Source organism: Nipponia nippon, unplaced genomic scaffold, assembly GCF_047370975.1.
Source record: "Nipponia nippon isolate SJK-2023a ecotype South Korea unplaced genomic scaffold, ASM4737097v1 scaffold_11, whole genome shotgun sequence".
Lineage (NCBI taxonomy): Eukaryota > Metazoa > Chordata > Aves > Pelecaniformes > Threskiornithidae > Nipponia > Nipponia nippon.
Genome location: NW_028262302.1, coordinates 31,103,509 through 31,119,027, shown reverse-complemented (window position 1 = coordinate 31,119,027; position 15,519 = coordinate 31,103,509). Strand labels below are relative to the sequence as shown.

The 15,519-nt window shown below is 47.5% G+C and overlaps 1 protein-coding gene across 4 annotated transcripts in view; it reads left to right on the top strand.

The window, feature by feature from the left end:
- The first annotated feature begins 45 nt into the window (after nucleotides 1–45).
- The window catches only part of TOGARAM1 (TOG array regulator of axonemal microtubules 1), a 44,556-nt gene continuing 29,082 nt past the window's right edge, over nucleotides 46–15,519 (top strand). For all 4 annotated transcript variants that reach the window (XR_015702140.1, XM_087746935.1, XM_087746934.1 and 1 more), the window contains exons 1-3: nucleotides 46–1,733; nucleotides 13,064–13,220; nucleotides 14,621–14,755. Coding sequence is in view for 3 of the 4 variants with exons in the window: in XM_087746935.1 (XP_087603061.1) it covers nucleotides 312–1,733; nucleotides 13,064–13,220; nucleotides 14,621–14,755 (1,714 nt within the window). In the remaining variant the exon portion in view is untranslated. The remainder of the gene's footprint in view (nucleotides 1,734–13,063; nucleotides 13,221–14,620; nucleotides 14,756–15,519) is intronic.

The following is a 15,519-nucleotide window of genomic DNA, read 5'->3' as shown; positions in this document are numbered from 1 at the left end:
CGGGCGGTGCCACTCCCCGCGCCCCGCGGCGGGGGAGGCCGTTCCGCTTCACCGGCGCCCGGCGGCGCGGCCCCGGCCCCGGCCCCGGCCCCGGCCCCGCCCGCTCCCGCCCCCGCCCCGCGCCTCTCGCCTTCTGCCGCTGCGCACCCGCTATCCGCGGCCTGCGGGGCGGGCGGCGAGGCGTGCGCCGGCCCGGCCAGGGGTCTGCCGGGTGCCGGCCCCCCCCGCCCGCCGCGCCGTGGGCGGCGCCGCGCAGACGCGGTGCGGGCCGGCCCCTGGCGACGGCGGTGTTGTGCCGCGCGGCCTTGCCCATGGCCGCCGCCCTGGCGCTGCCGCCGTCCCCCCGCGCCATGGCGCAGCCGGCGGGCGAGGCAGAGGCCGCCGCCGCCGAGCTGCCGTGGGGGCCGCGGCCGGCGCTGCGCGGAGAGGCCCTGCCCGGGCGGCGCCGCGGGCCCGGCCGCCCCCCGCGCCCGCCCGCCGCCGCCTCCCTGCGCGCCCTCACGCCGCCGCCCGCCGCCCGCCGCGGCCTGGGTGAGCTCTGCCGCAGCCTGGCCTGGCAGCGGGAGGAGGAGGAGCCCGGCGCCGAGCCGTTCCCAGCCGCCGGCCGGCAGCGGCTGCTGGAGGGCCGGCTGGTCGGCGAGGGAACGGGGCCGCCGCCCCCCGCCCAGCCCGGCGGCGCCGGCCTGAAGTTCGGGCTGCTGCCGCCCGAGCTGCACGCTCGGCTGCTGGACCAGGAGGACTACAGGAACCGCACGCAAGCCGTGGAGGAGCTGAAGAGGGTGGTCGGAGGTGCCAGCTGGGCCGCGGTGGCCTCTGCGCCTGCCCCCAGCCTCCTGGGGCTCATCAGCTTCCTCTACACCCTCCTCGACGACTCCAACTTCAAGGTGGTGCTGGGGGCCTTGGAGGTGACACATCTGCTGGCCCTGCGCCTGGGCGACCAGGTCCGGGCCTTCCTGGCACCGCTGGTCTCTGCTGCTGCTAAAGTGCTGGGGGACAACAAGCTGGCCATCCGGCAGGAGTACAACCGCCTATTCCTGCGGCTGATGAAGGCAGCGGGTCCGCAGCCGGTGTTGGGTCTGCTGCTGCAGCAGGAGCATCTGCAGCACAAGAACTCCAAAGTCCGCGAGGAGGTGGTCAACATCTGCATCGCGGCTCTCCTCACCTACCCTAGTGAGGAGCTGGACTTGGCCAAGCTGGCTTTCGGGCTGGCTCCAGCGCTGGTGGACAGCAAGCGCAGGGTCCGGCATGCTGCCATGGAAGCGTTTGCTGTGCTGGCGTCTTCCATGGGCCCAGGCAACACCGCCCTTCTCTTCAAGGCGGTGGATGCCGTGGAACTTGAGGACAACGGGGATGGGGTGATGCACGCCGTGCAGGCCAGGCTGGCTAGGAAGACCTTGCCGAAGCTAGCAGACCAAGGATTTGTAGAGTACGCTGTGCCCTTGCCTTCATCTGGTCATAACAGGGGGTCCTGTTTACCCCCTGGAGCAGATACAGACTGGTTGCTGATGGGCAACAGGACTCAGAGCGCGCACAGTTACTGCGGGTATCACGCAAGGGATGATGCTCTGCAAAACGCCAGCTCACACGGTGCGTATGCCGACCAAGGAGTGAGTCCAAGAAGAGTCTTGAGTGCGGGTAAAGGAAAAAACAAGCTGCCTTGGGAAAGCGAGCATACTGGAGACAGGGAAGGTGGTTCAGGAGTCAGGATGCCTTTCGCAAAGGGTGTGGAGCAGGTATGTACTCGTAGCTCACTGGGCTTGTTTCTTCTAAGGCATGTCTGAAAGGGAGATGTGAAAGTCATCAAAGGTTTATTAAGTGACAGGTCTTTCCGAGGTATGGCTAATACTGCTGATATTTTATGTGCGGGGATCTCTATGCATACATTGATCTGGGAAGGTATGCTTGAGAACTCCTTATGTCAGATTTAGCGCTAGTAGGAACCAGACAATGTATCACTTACAGAAAAAAAAAAAACAACCAACTTTTTTTGAAGTTAGCTAGACTCTGTGGGGCACTTCTCACGTCTGACCCTAGTGACCTGTCTCCGACAGCAGCTAGCTAAAACTCAGGGAATGAGTACAAGAGTGGGGAAACTATTTCAGAGCTCCTGCTTGTATATTTGTGTACTTGATGGCCTGTAAAGGGTTAAGCAGAAATGTTGGCTTTTCTAAATACAGAAGGTGTTTGGAGGAAAAGTGACAAATTGCTTCAATTCAGGCAGAGCTCTGGAGTGTGGCTGAACCAGTGCTTTTTTGCGATGTACTGACCTGTAATAAAACCTGGGGCTTGCCAAATGTCTGTGTGGCTCTTGTTCCTTGGTCTGATTCGACTAGGAAAAATGTAGGTCAGGCTGAAATAGCGGTTCTGCTTGACCCAAGTTTGGATTTTACCACTTACTGATCATGTTGGCAGCTGCAAAGGGAAGGAACCTTTGAAATATTGTTCAGGGTCCCTTTTACTTTGGCGGTGTTTCTGTTCCGTGACAGCCGTTTTGGATACCATCCATGCGTTTAAGACCTCGGGGGTGTATCTGTGTGTGGTGGGTCTCCTGTTGTGTGGGTTTTTTTTAACTGAACAGGTTTAATTTATCATAACTTGATCTCCAGCGAGTGAGTTTAAGCGAGTAGGTCTCTTTAGAAAATGGAAAGCTGTGTAGAATGACTTCCTCGCTACCACGTTTATGTATTGAGAATTTAATTCTTAGTTGCTTAGTAACTTGTTCCTGTATTGGATGAGGTCATGAGCAGCGCCACTTTGTGGAGGCTAGCTTTTAATGAGGTCTCTTAATAAAAAGAAACATGAGTTAACATTATTGTAGTGTAAAAACCTTGAAGTTCACGTATATACTTGTATGCACGCAGGCTCGTGGCCTTCGTTGGTGTATGTATTACCTTTAGTCAGACTCCTAAAGAGATCTGTCTCTTTTTGAGTTGATGAATGAGGCAACTAAGTTCTCCTGGGTTATCTACAAAGCAAATAGGGTCTGGGCAACAAGTTATGTAGAAAACGCCTCTAGAGGAAGAAGGTTTTTCTTTTTGAAAGAGCTTTTCAGTATTAACTAATACAACTTGTAGAAATAATAGTTAATTGCCAGCATTCTCTAGGCAACAGGGGCTGAGTTCTGCACTGCTGTTGTCTGCTGCTGGCTGGGTTTGTGTTTTTCTGTAGACTGTGAACAAAAAGCAAGCCAACACACGCACCAAAACCTGGCTGCTGCTTGCAATGGTGGAAGGTCCTCCGCCTGAGCCAGCCCTCTCTCCAGGTCACAGGTGCTGTGGAAGTGGTTGTTCTTTTTTTAACCTTTTTGTACGTGGTGGTGTTTTTATCCCTGTAAATTGGGAGGGTTGCCCAAAGTTTCCAACCCTGGAGAGAAGAAGAGAAAGCAATTAATTTATGGTTTCTGTTTTGTTGCATATGTAAAGTGCATTTAGAAATGGTGTGAACTTAGTTACATTTGACCTGGGGAAGTAGCTACATATGCATGGCTTCAAGTCAATCATGGTGAGGTACTCGGTTTACTAGGGAACATCCTTGATACTAATATGATAAAAACTTTTTGGACTATATGTATTTTTATATATGTAGTATGAACTTCATGGGCGTAAATCCCCTCTCGTAATATTGGGATGAAAACCAACCTGACTGCCAGGCATCTGGAGTGCTAAGGGCACGTGTGTGGGATTTCGGTTCTGTTTGTAGCATTACTCTCAAAGGTGGGCAAGTCGTAAGCAGACTGTGGGAAGCTCTCATGTAAGAGCTAGTTACCTCCCGCGTGTAAAGCCTAACAGGAAGAAATAGAAAGACCTTCACATTGGCTTCCTACGTCTGGCAACCACTTGGCTTGTCTCTTCGTCATCCCGACGTTTGTCTGTGTGACTGAATCGTCGTGGGATGACAGGTTTTCTTCTTTTCTCCGTGGAAGACTTTTCCAGTTATATAACATCATGCAAATACTGGATGTTTAAATTAACATTTTCTTTTTGTGATCATCTTTATTCTTACATCCTTGTGCGTTATGCTAAATATTTCACTTTGTTCCTACTTGGGAACAGATGTAGAATGTTTACTTCTTCCCTACGAGGGTGGTGAGGCCCCGGACCAGGCTGCCCAGAGAAGCTGTGGATGCCCCCTCCCTGGCAGCGCTCAAGGCCGGGCTGGACGGGGCTGTGAGCACCCTGGTCCAGTGGAAGGCGTCCCTGCCATGGCAGGGGGTTGGATTGGGTGATCTTTAAGGTCCCTTCCAACCCAAACCATTCTGTGGTTCTATGATTCTGTGATATTTGTGCCATCTGTTTTTGCAGAATTAGAACAGCATCAGTTTCAGCCTTTATTCGGTAAAAGCATTGTTGTGAACAGAACTACTTGTGACTGTCGGTGCAGGTTACTTCCCTGAATCTCTTTTCCTTTGCTGCTGTGCTGGGACTCAAGCCGTGAAGTTAACCAGTCTTGCTTTGCTTTTGCTGCTGCCACATAGTATACAGTAGGTGGTAATGAAAATACTTCTACAGGGAGAAAACCCTGTTTGTCATGTACTGTGTTTATTCCTTTTTAATAATAACTAATTTTTTTGCATCTAATGACTGTTTTTCTAAGACATCCTGTGCCTCCTAGAGATTCTGTTTGTTCCCGTCTCTTCCCTCTGCTTTCTGACTTGCTCTGTTTGCCTCTCACTTCCATTTTATCTTGTATTCTTGCATATTTAAGTTGGTAGAAAGCAGATCGATAACTTTGAGGTGTCAGAATTTGAAGACTTCATCAGTTGCACTCTACCAAAGGAAACATGTTAGTGCTCCTTGTGCACTTTTACTTGAAAGACGTCTCAGTAACCAGAAACCTCCGCTTAACCAGAATTCGTTTTCCATTGCTGTATAACTCCTCTCCACATAGCTTTTTGCTTACATGCAGGTAAGTACTGAAAAGAATAACATTTGATGTCACGTGTGATAGAATTTGAAAGTTGCCAATTTTGACTTGGACGTAGGTGAACACGGTACCAAAATCACGCCTGCATTACCAGCTTGCTTTAGTGGTAACGGCTCACCTGATGAGAACCATGTCAAAAGTGTCGTTCCCGTAGTTATGAATAGACACCTGAAGGCTGATATAACACAGCAGCTAATATTTTGCATTCAGCGGGTTTAAAAATTTGTTTCAGTCCATGCGAAGATGCATGCTGTTTCTTTGCCAGCGGGTAGTTAAGGAGAGCGTACTACTGGCAGACATAAGGTTTTACAACTACCCTTCAACTTTCTTTTGGGAGCTGTGGTTTTAAAAATGGCTGCGGATTAACAGCTGCTCACCTGCCAACCTCTTTCAAGACATATTAAGTCAAACGTAAGTTGAACCTGGCTCAGGGAGTAGCTTTGTTTCTCTGTACGGTCTTGTACCAATTTGGTCTGCGTAGGCTGCTGTAATCATTGCGTGTCTGTCTCCAACAGTGGTGGTTTCACTGGTGCCAGTGAATGGCACATGTTTGTCACTCAGAAATAGTGGTGGCACTCAATTTTTCAAATTCCAACGATTCCTTTTTACTTCGATGTCTGTAAAGATGAGGTCTGGCCGTAACGGTGCGCCTGTGAGAGACAAAAGCATGATTTGATGTAGCTACTGCATCTTTGCCCTCTGTCAGGGAAAGGAGCAGCCTTGTTAAAAAGCCTCCCTGGCATGCTTCTTTTTTAAATAGAAGGTAAGGCAAATGCTGCTCATCGTCGTGCACAGGGGAGAAAAAAAGTAGGGATTCATTTTAGTTGCCTGCACGGTGATTGCTTAAGCAGCCCCATCGCTGATGGAGAACTAGTCTGTGCAGTCAGCAGAGTCTAGAGAGCTCTTTTTGTGACCAAGGGCCTAATTGAGGATGACATTAATTCTTTTCAAGACTCAATAGAGTCCTATTGGCTAGACCCACATTTACTGTAATGGAAGTTTAAACAACACGGTGGTTTAAGTATTGAAATATTTATGTGATCACTGTAGGTTGACAGCTTTGTTACCCTGTCTTCACCTCCTGATCACTTGTCTCATCCTGCCCTTACATCTGTCTGAATAAACTGTAAAGCTCTCCGGGGCAAGGGACAGCTTTTTATCTGGCTTTGTGATTTTTTGTATGGTATTTGCTGGCTTCTTGATGGTGCTTGTTTTGTCACATCCGTGCCATGAACTGCTTTTATCCCGTGGCATGTATGTATCTTCGATGCAAGTAGGTGAACTGTGTTTTCACTTAACGAGTAAACTTGGACAGTATTTCCTTTCCTTGAAGACATTCCTTCTTAACTGAAAGAGTTTGCCATAAGCTGTATAAATAAAGCTCTTTTCTGTGGGGCATTTAGCAATTAAAGTGGGGGGGGAGAAAGAAAGTTAGGCCTGTATCTGTTCTTAACTGTTTTCTCTAAGGTATATCATGCATAAAATTCGGGTAGTCGACTTGTTCATGTAAATGTAAAAAATTAATTATTAATTCAGACATTCTTTTGAAATGAATTTGCTTAAAAATTAACTTTTGGAGTTATTCTGTGGCTGAAAGGATGCATGAAAGTAGCTTAATGTTTAAAGTTGTTTTTCTACTATTATTTTTAGGGTCGTGTTACACAGTGATTGTCCAAGGCCATGTCTAGACTTTCCTGATCAGATAAGATGTGAAGTAAAACACGTGTCAGTTAATGTGTACTAAAAATGTAATGTGGGTAGAGCACATTGCCTTCAAGGGTTTGTCTAAGCACAGCTTCTGTCAGTGATGTTCAATGGGGTTATTGATGAAACGTTCCTCTGTAACCTCTGAAGTCCTTTGAAACTGATTTTGTTTTGTACCCATCTGTAAACTCGGAGCTGCCAGCGACGCGGCAGGATCAAACGGGTGATCTGACCGCACTGGCAGCACAACCGAGCGCGCCCGTCCCGCGCAGCGTCTGTGACTGCGGTCGCAGGCACGGCTGCCAGCTCGAGCAGCGAGGTGTCACCACCTAAGGATGGTTAGCTTGGCACGAGAGAGGCAAGCGCAGAGTTGCTCTTGATGTGGTAGGTTTGCGTGAGACCGTAGTTATCTTCAACCTTACAAACCCCTTAGTGAGAGGCTCTAAGGCGAGAGGTGCTTGAACCGCCACCGCCTCGACTGCCAGGGGATGCTCTCGTTCTGCGCTCGGAAAGGAGTCTTCTCCCTAGTCCTAACGGCAGAAGAAGACGTGACCGATAGGTAAACGCTGCGGGGCCTTCTCAGGAAAGCGGTGCCTCCGGCTGTCTCTTTCGGAGCCCGAGAGTGCCACCAAAGGCCCGGAGAGAAGCGGTGAGAGCAGCAGGACCGTTCGGTCGCCCAAGGAGCCGCCTCGCCCCGATGCTGCGGCTGGCTTGGAATAAATCACGCAGGCACTGAGTTTTGCTGGAAAGGGAGCCAGCACCAGCAACACAGCTCAGCAGTGTTCTGCCTTGAGGTGTGCTTACAAAATGCGGCAGTCATGGAGGATACAGCACATACCCCTTAAAAAGGTCATTAAATAAAACATTTATACCAGTCGTTATTTAATCTGTGGGTCTTATTTCTGACAACTAGTATCCTTTGGTTAAAGCGCACGATTTTATACTTCAGTGCTTTATATACTGAAACTGAAGGCTTAGGGCTTAGTAATTGTTCATAGCACCTCAGCTTGCCATTTTTCTTTATTTCTGAAAGCCAAACCTGAGTTCATCAAATAAAGCATAATTATCTGTGCTTCTGCGCGTCTCGTTCCTGGCAACTGCACACGTCTGTCCGAGCTACCGGACAGACTGCCGCCTTCTAAGGCCAGATCTGAGCAGCCTGACCTCCGCCTCCCCCTCGCACGGGACAGAGGCCCTTGCTGTCACCACTCAGCTTGCGTGAGTAGGCTGAAGTGTCTCTGGTTCCCATCTAAATTAATAAAATGATAACTGTTTTGTTGTGGTGTGGGTTTTTTTTTTTAAGTACCACCAGTTTTGCAGTCTGAAGCATGTACTTACAGGAGCCTTAGAGCAGCATCAGAGGAACACTTTGTTTGCTAGAGATAGGAAACACTTGGCGACATAGGATGGTAATAAAGTGTATAACCCCATGAATATTTTCCTTTGTGCTTCAGTAAGGTCCTGTTCATTTCCAGTCCCGCGCTGGCAGAGCCAGGCTTGTGGTGGTCAATCTGTTACCTGTAAATCCCGTGGATGAAGTTGCCTGGTCTCTGAAGCGAGTGTTCTCTTTCCGGAGGCACTGATGTGCTCTGGCTGCTCCCTTCCTTGGGTTTAAGCCTTGGAAAGTGTCAACGGTTCCAACCTGAACCAGACCAGATCCTGTTCTGAAATAAACGTTTATGTTGTTTTCTTTAGGACTTGACATGATCTCCTGATCTTGTGGGTGCTGACATTAAGTAATTGAAGTTAGCCTGCTGTGACCAAACGCGTTGCATTCTCCCGTGGTTTCCCAGCTTGTGCCATTCTTGAGAGGTCGCACAAAGGAGTTCGAGAACACTGCTCTAGCAATGCCCCCTTCCCTTTTTAACTCTCATCTTCTGTAATTCCAATTTAAGCAAGGTGTCGGAACAAAAACACTATCTGCAGTCTGGGATATAAAAGCGCTTTTTAAAAAACTAAATGCTACGTCTTCTGTAGACCTTACTAGCTCCACTGCCCTGCTGAAAACGCAAAGAACAAACTGGTTGCCACAAAATCAGCTAACAGTGCTCAGGGATCAGTTCCTCACTGATGTTTTCGTAGCTAAGCCTTCCTGTGTGTACCTTGAAATTTAGTGTGCTGTATGTAAAACATAACATGCTTGGTAGTTATTGCAGGGTAAGAGTTACCTCTGGTTTTCCCCTGTGAAACATAGACGTTGTGGGTCCCTGTACCCGCTGTTGAAAGCAGCGCTCTTTGGGAGGGAAGCAAGAGCATCTGAACATTTTACTGAAGTTTTTTCTTACGGTTGGACTCAATGATCTTAAAGGCCTTTTCCAACCTAAATGATTCTATGATTTTAAGCCACGTTATAAAGTATACATGACCTACACACAATTTCACGTAACTTCACTGCTTGGCAATACGTGGGGAATTCTGATCTGATAACCAGAGAAGTTAATAGTTGGACTTCATGAAGACCTTAGTGAATGTTCAAATGATCTGTGAAATTAGTTTTATGAACAAGTGCTCTTTGTTTTCCACATGCGATAATGAGGATAAAAGGGACACGGAGGTTGACCTGTTTGTGTAATCAAAGCTATCCTTTCATTGTGAGGTGAGGTGTCAGTCTCTGGGACGGGAGCCGTGGTTTTTCTGGAGGCTGGGAGAGTGTTTTGGGGAGATACCGTTACACATTTGTGCTGTCGTGGATCTCTTCCCTGGGAGCGTGTTGTCGATGGCTGCTGGGTGTTTGATGCGGAGGAGCTTTCGCCTCTCCCGGTGCGGCTGCTCCGCTGGGAAGGCAGTGTGAGAACGGAGCATCTGTCCGTGATGGGTTGTGCAGAGCACAAGGGCTGTGCTTTGCTAATCAGTTAGTATTTCTTTTGGTGGGTGGATTCAAGTATTTTCTGACATTGGTGGTACGAGTGGAATTTAAATGAAGCTGAAACCTTTTGAGAAATCCCTTTGCCGAGACCTGTCATCTACTTCAGTGAAAAATCTGGCAGCTTTAGATTTGCATTTATTTGCCACCACCCTGCGTGCCTGTGTTTAGCAAATTTATAATTGCTGTAATTATAATTTGCATACAAGAAAGCAGACAGATTTGATGCCGGTAGCTGGGATTGGAACAACTGAGGAAAGTTGTACAATCACGTCAGCGTTGTGTAATTTGCTCCTTCTGCATATATTGTTTTGTCTGTATGGAAAAGTAGGGTGTAAGTACTTTGTACAAGTAGTACATTTGTTTATGGACTGAAAGATAAGTAGTTTGAAAATGACGTTTTCTAGCAGGCGGATCGCAGAAGCAGGAGTGCCGCGGTCTCATCCCCGCTCTTACCCCGACATGTAATAACCTGGAACAAACCTCTGCACCCGTTTGGCTGCTGTTCTTCTCCTCGTTTGTAAAGGAAAACTAGTGTCGCTCAGGGTACCCGGCTGTAAAAAGCCAGCGTGGCACTGCGTGTTACCGGTGCTGCTGCTGGCTTCCATTAAAAGTGGGATTCAGGCGATCCATTTTGTATCGAGGCTCCTTAAGTTTTCTCTCGCTGTCGTACGCGTTGAACTAAGCAGTTGCCCACAAATATTTTAAGTGAGTCTAATCCCTGGAGGCCGATTAAGAAGTACGATCCTGCATTAGCACTGGCTTTCAGGGAGGAAGATTTTACGTAAAGTTTTAAGCTTTTGAGCATTTCAGTGGATTTGCTTAAAATGCTGCAGCCTCGAGACTTTGACTTGTTATGTGGATGGCTTTAACCATGTCTGCTGAACTTGGAGCACATGCAATGCAGTGCAGAACAGTAAATTGGAATGCGCATTTTTGTAAGTAAAAACGAAATTTTTGCCATTTTTGTTAACCACGAAAACCTTCCCAGGAACGGTGAAGCTGTTTCCTTCAAGAGCCTGTGTCCACGTAGCTGTGTACCTTGGGAACTCGTTGGTTTTCTGAGGCACTGAATGGAAATACAGGCAAATTGCCACTTCACTTAATTATTTACTGCTAACAGGTACCATGTATGAGTTATTTTTTTCGATTTTAAGGGGGGGGGCAGTCTTAGAGGGAGCAGAATTAGAAATATGTAATTTAAAAGTTTGAATTGTGAAGTTTATTTTATCAAGAGGATTCTCATGGGTAGGGTATGGAGATCTAATTTCTCTTGGCTGGTATGTATATCTTGCTAACACGTGTTGTGAATCCTCTTTACTTGGAAGGGACCTGAAGGTTTTGTTGAAACTCTTAAAGTTTTTTGTCCATATTCCATAACCATAAAAAATTATATTTTTAAGATATTATGTGACAAAGTAAATATTATAATGATTTAAAAACAATTAGAGTATGCTTATAGCCATGCTACTCATCTCATGACTGTGCCGCTTCAAGTTTTAAGTTCCGGCCGTGCTTTATTTTCTGATGCTTTTGTGAAACCCCATTACAATGTTAAATTAAATATTAAATTGAACCCTGTCAAGATATTAAATCAGAGCATTTAGCTGCTGTTTATTTGACCCAGTCATTTAACTACGAAGACATTGTAATCCGTTCAGTTACCGTGAGACCTGCCGTGGTGCGTGGAACACGGAGCAGACCTCGGAGCTGGCCGTCGCCTCCGGGCTTCGCGGCCGTGCCGCCGGCGTGCGCAGCTCGCCGCTCGCCGCTCCTCGCTCAGACACGGCCTGCGCGGTGCAGGCCGGGGTCTGGCCGGAGCAGAAATCGAGTTACCGACCAACGGAGAGCTGCCCTTCCATAGCGCAAGAGTGTTTGTGGCATTCCCAGTGTCAGAGTCTGTCTTTACAGTGAACTGAGATCTTCAGTCCAATTAAAAAATATCTATTTTTATAAATGAATATACTATGTACGTGTTAGACTACATATTCTTCATTCACGCAACCAGTATATTGAGTAAAGGAGGTTTTTAGGCTTAACGTGATGCTGTTCTTTCCAATACTGAATAAATATTTCCATTTCTGTTCAGGCTTCCCTTCTGACCTCTGTGTGGAGCCTTGTCTATGAAAGGGGGCAGCAGAGTTAGTGTAGCCTGGAAAGAATTTAAATTACTGATTTTACTAATTAAATCAGAAAGCAAGAAACCTTTAGTTCAAGCATGATCTTTTCTTTGCTAAGTATTTATATTATCCAGATTTTTCCTTTAACTATAACTGATTCTCATTACAAGGTGCTGATATTACCAAATACAGCTTTTGGGCTGACTCAGAAGCATGCTTTTTTCACACCTCAATGTCTGTTTACATAAGTTACTTACATAGCTTAATGTACGTGATTCAAAATGTTAATGTTTCATTTTTAAAATTGATAACCAGTACAACTCTCTACCAGTTTGTTTTGTTGGGTTTTTTTCCCTTCAGCGTGCATAGTGTCAGCCTGTATTAGAGTGAGAACTGGAAACCAACTAAAATGCTTTCTAATGCTTATAATACTTAAAGTATTGGATAGCTGGGAAGAGAAAGCGTTCATCAAAATGATTTGCATTTAAAAATCAACTGCTTGTTATTAACAAAGAAAGTCTTGGCAGTTTGTGTTGATGAGCTCTGTGCTGCATTTTAAGGTTTTAAAAAATTCTCGCAGTTTTTTATGTGAAGGATCTGAGTTTTTGAACTGCTGACCTGGCCGTGCTGCCACAAACTTAACGCTTGGTTTCACGACGGGGAAAGGTTTCTTACGTTACCCGTCTGTTAACAAAGGGTTGGGTGAGGCTGTTTAATGTTGGAAAACAGAATTTTTTCTTTAAAGCTCAGGTGGCACCGTAGCCCGCGTGGGTGCCCAGCGCTGGGCAGCTCTCCCTGCTCGCCTGTGACGGCACCCCTGCGGCAGGGCACCCCTGCACCCCTGCGGCAGGGCACCCCTGCACCCCTGCGGCAGAGCACCCCTGCGGCAGGGCACCCCTGCACCCCTGCGGCAGGGCACCCCTGCACCCCTGCCCGTGTCCCTGCCCGCGGGCGCTGGTTTCGGGGCCTTTCGTGGCCGCGGCCCCACCGCCGCAGCGCAGCGCGGCGAATACATGGGCGCTCCCGCCCGGCGCCCTGCTCCCCGAGGCAGGCTGCTGCCCGGGCACCGATTCTGCTCGGGCCCACTGACACCACCCTTGCTTTTTTTTTTTTTTTGTAGAAACCTCTGCTGCTTTTTGCAGAGACCTCTTCTGCTTTTTGCTCTCTTCATTCAGTAAGCTTTATCTGCGGATATACGCATGATGAATCCCGTTTGTTTCTGGGGGTGAAAGATACGGCTCGTACACACTCTCTTGCTTTTCATTGTCTAAGTGACAGGGAAGAAAAACCTTTATTTTCCAGCAATTCTGTCTTCTTAACGTATTGACAGGGGTTTGTGTAGCTTTACTGTAAAGAGACAAAGTTAGGCGGGCGATTCCGCTGTTTGTACAGAGAAGGCTTGTGCATGCATTTCACCCACATGTATGTTTCTTTATTTTCCTTTTTCCTGCAGTTCTCTACATCCAATGATTTTCTTCATTCTCCAAAGTTGTGGCCCTCTCAAGGAGTACCAGTCAGCGATGAGTTATTTTTTAGTAGAAAAAGACCTTCGAGGAGTTTATTTCAGAGTAGTATAGATTGTAACTCTGAGCATCCTTCTGTTTGTGCCGGTAAGTATCAACACAGAAAAGTGTTTGCTCGCGTTTACAAAATAGATTTAGAAGAACCTGAGCATAAATTTGTGGCTTCGTGAGTATGGTTTATCATTTGGTGATCATTTGTTTTGCTATTTATTTTCATTTACTGCAAAGAGTTGAGCGCTAGGCACGGGGCCATGCCCGCAGCCGAAGCGCGCGGCAGCAGTCCCACCCGCGCCGCTGGAGGAGCGTGCGCCATCGCAGAGCTTAGGCTGCTCCTCTCCAGTCCTGCTCTGCACACACGGGTTTTCGCTAGTTTAGGGAGACCCAAGAGAGGTTATAGATCAGCTTTTTTGCAGACAGCAAGACCAAAAAGAAATAGCGTCGTTGTGTGAACAGACGCATTGAGCAAAAGGACTCGGGATGTCCCTGAAACGTAGAGCTTTCTGCTGCGTTTGCAGAATTAGGAAAAAGAAGTGCCACGTAGGTCAGCAACAGAGTAGTTCAGCCGGCATTCTTTCGCACTGTAAAATACAATATGAATGCAGATAAAGCAGTAAATTAAAAGGATACACAGAATGTTAGTGACGTTTGAGCAGGAATATGTTGTTGGCTAGAATAGCAGCTTGTTATCGTAAAAGGTATGCTGCCAAGAGGCAGCTGATCGTGGCGGCAGGGTGTGAAATACCATAAACTGGACAGCATGTTGGGAAGGTCGTGTTTATGTATGGCAGGCTGTTCAGGAGAGCAGACAGTGCGTATCTATTCTAGATTTGCACATTTTCTCCTTTTACTTTGTGGAGAAAGCTGTCTGAAGAGTGAGCTCTAAAGATTGTTTTAAAAAATGAAAAACCTGTTTTTGAAAACCAGGTCTGTAGGAGATTTGCAGGTATAGCGCTCCACTTAATTTCTGCAAGCAATAGACTGAGTGATTTGTGTTGCAATAGCTGAAAGGCGTGTGAAAGGACTGGGCAAGACCAGGCCTGGTCGTTTCTCCTCCCTTGGCAGGAGGTTACCCTCCGGGCCTTGAGGAGCGCCGACGCGCGCGGCATGCCGAGGGTACGTGCTGCTGTGCCGGGGGGGACGCCGCTCTAAGGAAACTCGCTGCGTTCTGGGGTTCTGAGATGTTGTCTTCCGTTCATGGTCACGTATTCAGAGAGGTGATTGGTTTGGGGTTTTTCTTTTGATCCCCCTGCAATTCTCGGAGTTGGAAAAGTGCCCTGGAAGAACGGCCAGCCGTTTTTCCTGTTTGTGCCTGTGTACAGTACTGTGAGGTTGCTTAGAAACCCTTGAATGAAATACTTTCCAAGTGGTTATGTTTTGCACTGAAAGATAGACAGAGTCTTAAATCGCTATTGAATAGTGTTGTATATTTTTCATTGAATGCCATGTGTCACATATTTATCTAGTTATTTGTGTTTTTCTTTTGAAAGGTGCTGTGGGCTCTCATCAGCCGCAAATTTCAGGGAAATGTGGAACGCTTGGGTACACACAGACACGCGGGAAGAGTGGTAGCGTGGACTCTGATTTACAATTTTTAGGATTAAATAACTGTCAGCAAGACAAAGGTATGTGGATTCTAACTGTACCGTAAGTCAGTGCGTGTTACTTTGAAAATGCCTCTTTATTTCAGTGCTGCTTTAAGAAGTAAAAGCTGTTACGAAAACGTTGTTCAGTCCCTATTCAGCCGTATTTGTGCCTCGCTCCTGTGTAGTGCCTTTCGTTCGTGGTTATGAGTTTGCAGCCCACAGCTTTGGTATCTGACTATATCAGTGCGCTATATAAAAAGTAGTGCTCTACCAGAATCTGAACTTTTTTTGAAAAATTGATATTTAGAGTTCTGTTAATGGTATAGATCAGCTCGGTCCAGCCTGTTTAACAGCAAGGGCCAGGCGGGAGCCTTGTCCCTCCGAGACAGCAGGACAGCAGGAGCGAGGGCAGGGGAGGCACGGACGCTGGCTGGGTGCATGAAAAGCTCTTAACTCTCACATCATTGCTTTAATTTGTGGTGGTCTCTGTGCAGCTTTTACTGGACAGGTATCCAGGGCGCTGCTATGTCAGGCGGCGTTTGCTGCTAGTTTCAAAAGTGAGGCTAGGGATTTGATTGAGTGCACCTTAACCCTAGAGGTGGAGGCTGAGATAAATCAAGACCTGTAACACATAGAAACTTGTCTGTTCATTGGTAGTAATAATAATAAAAATGCCAGCTGTACAGCTAGTGAAGGAATAAACTCACTGGCCAGAGGAATAGATGGTAACGATAACAAATTTGTGGACAGAGCTGCTTTGAGCGGCCCAGATGTGTTGGACAAGGGATAGAGCTGACGGCCTT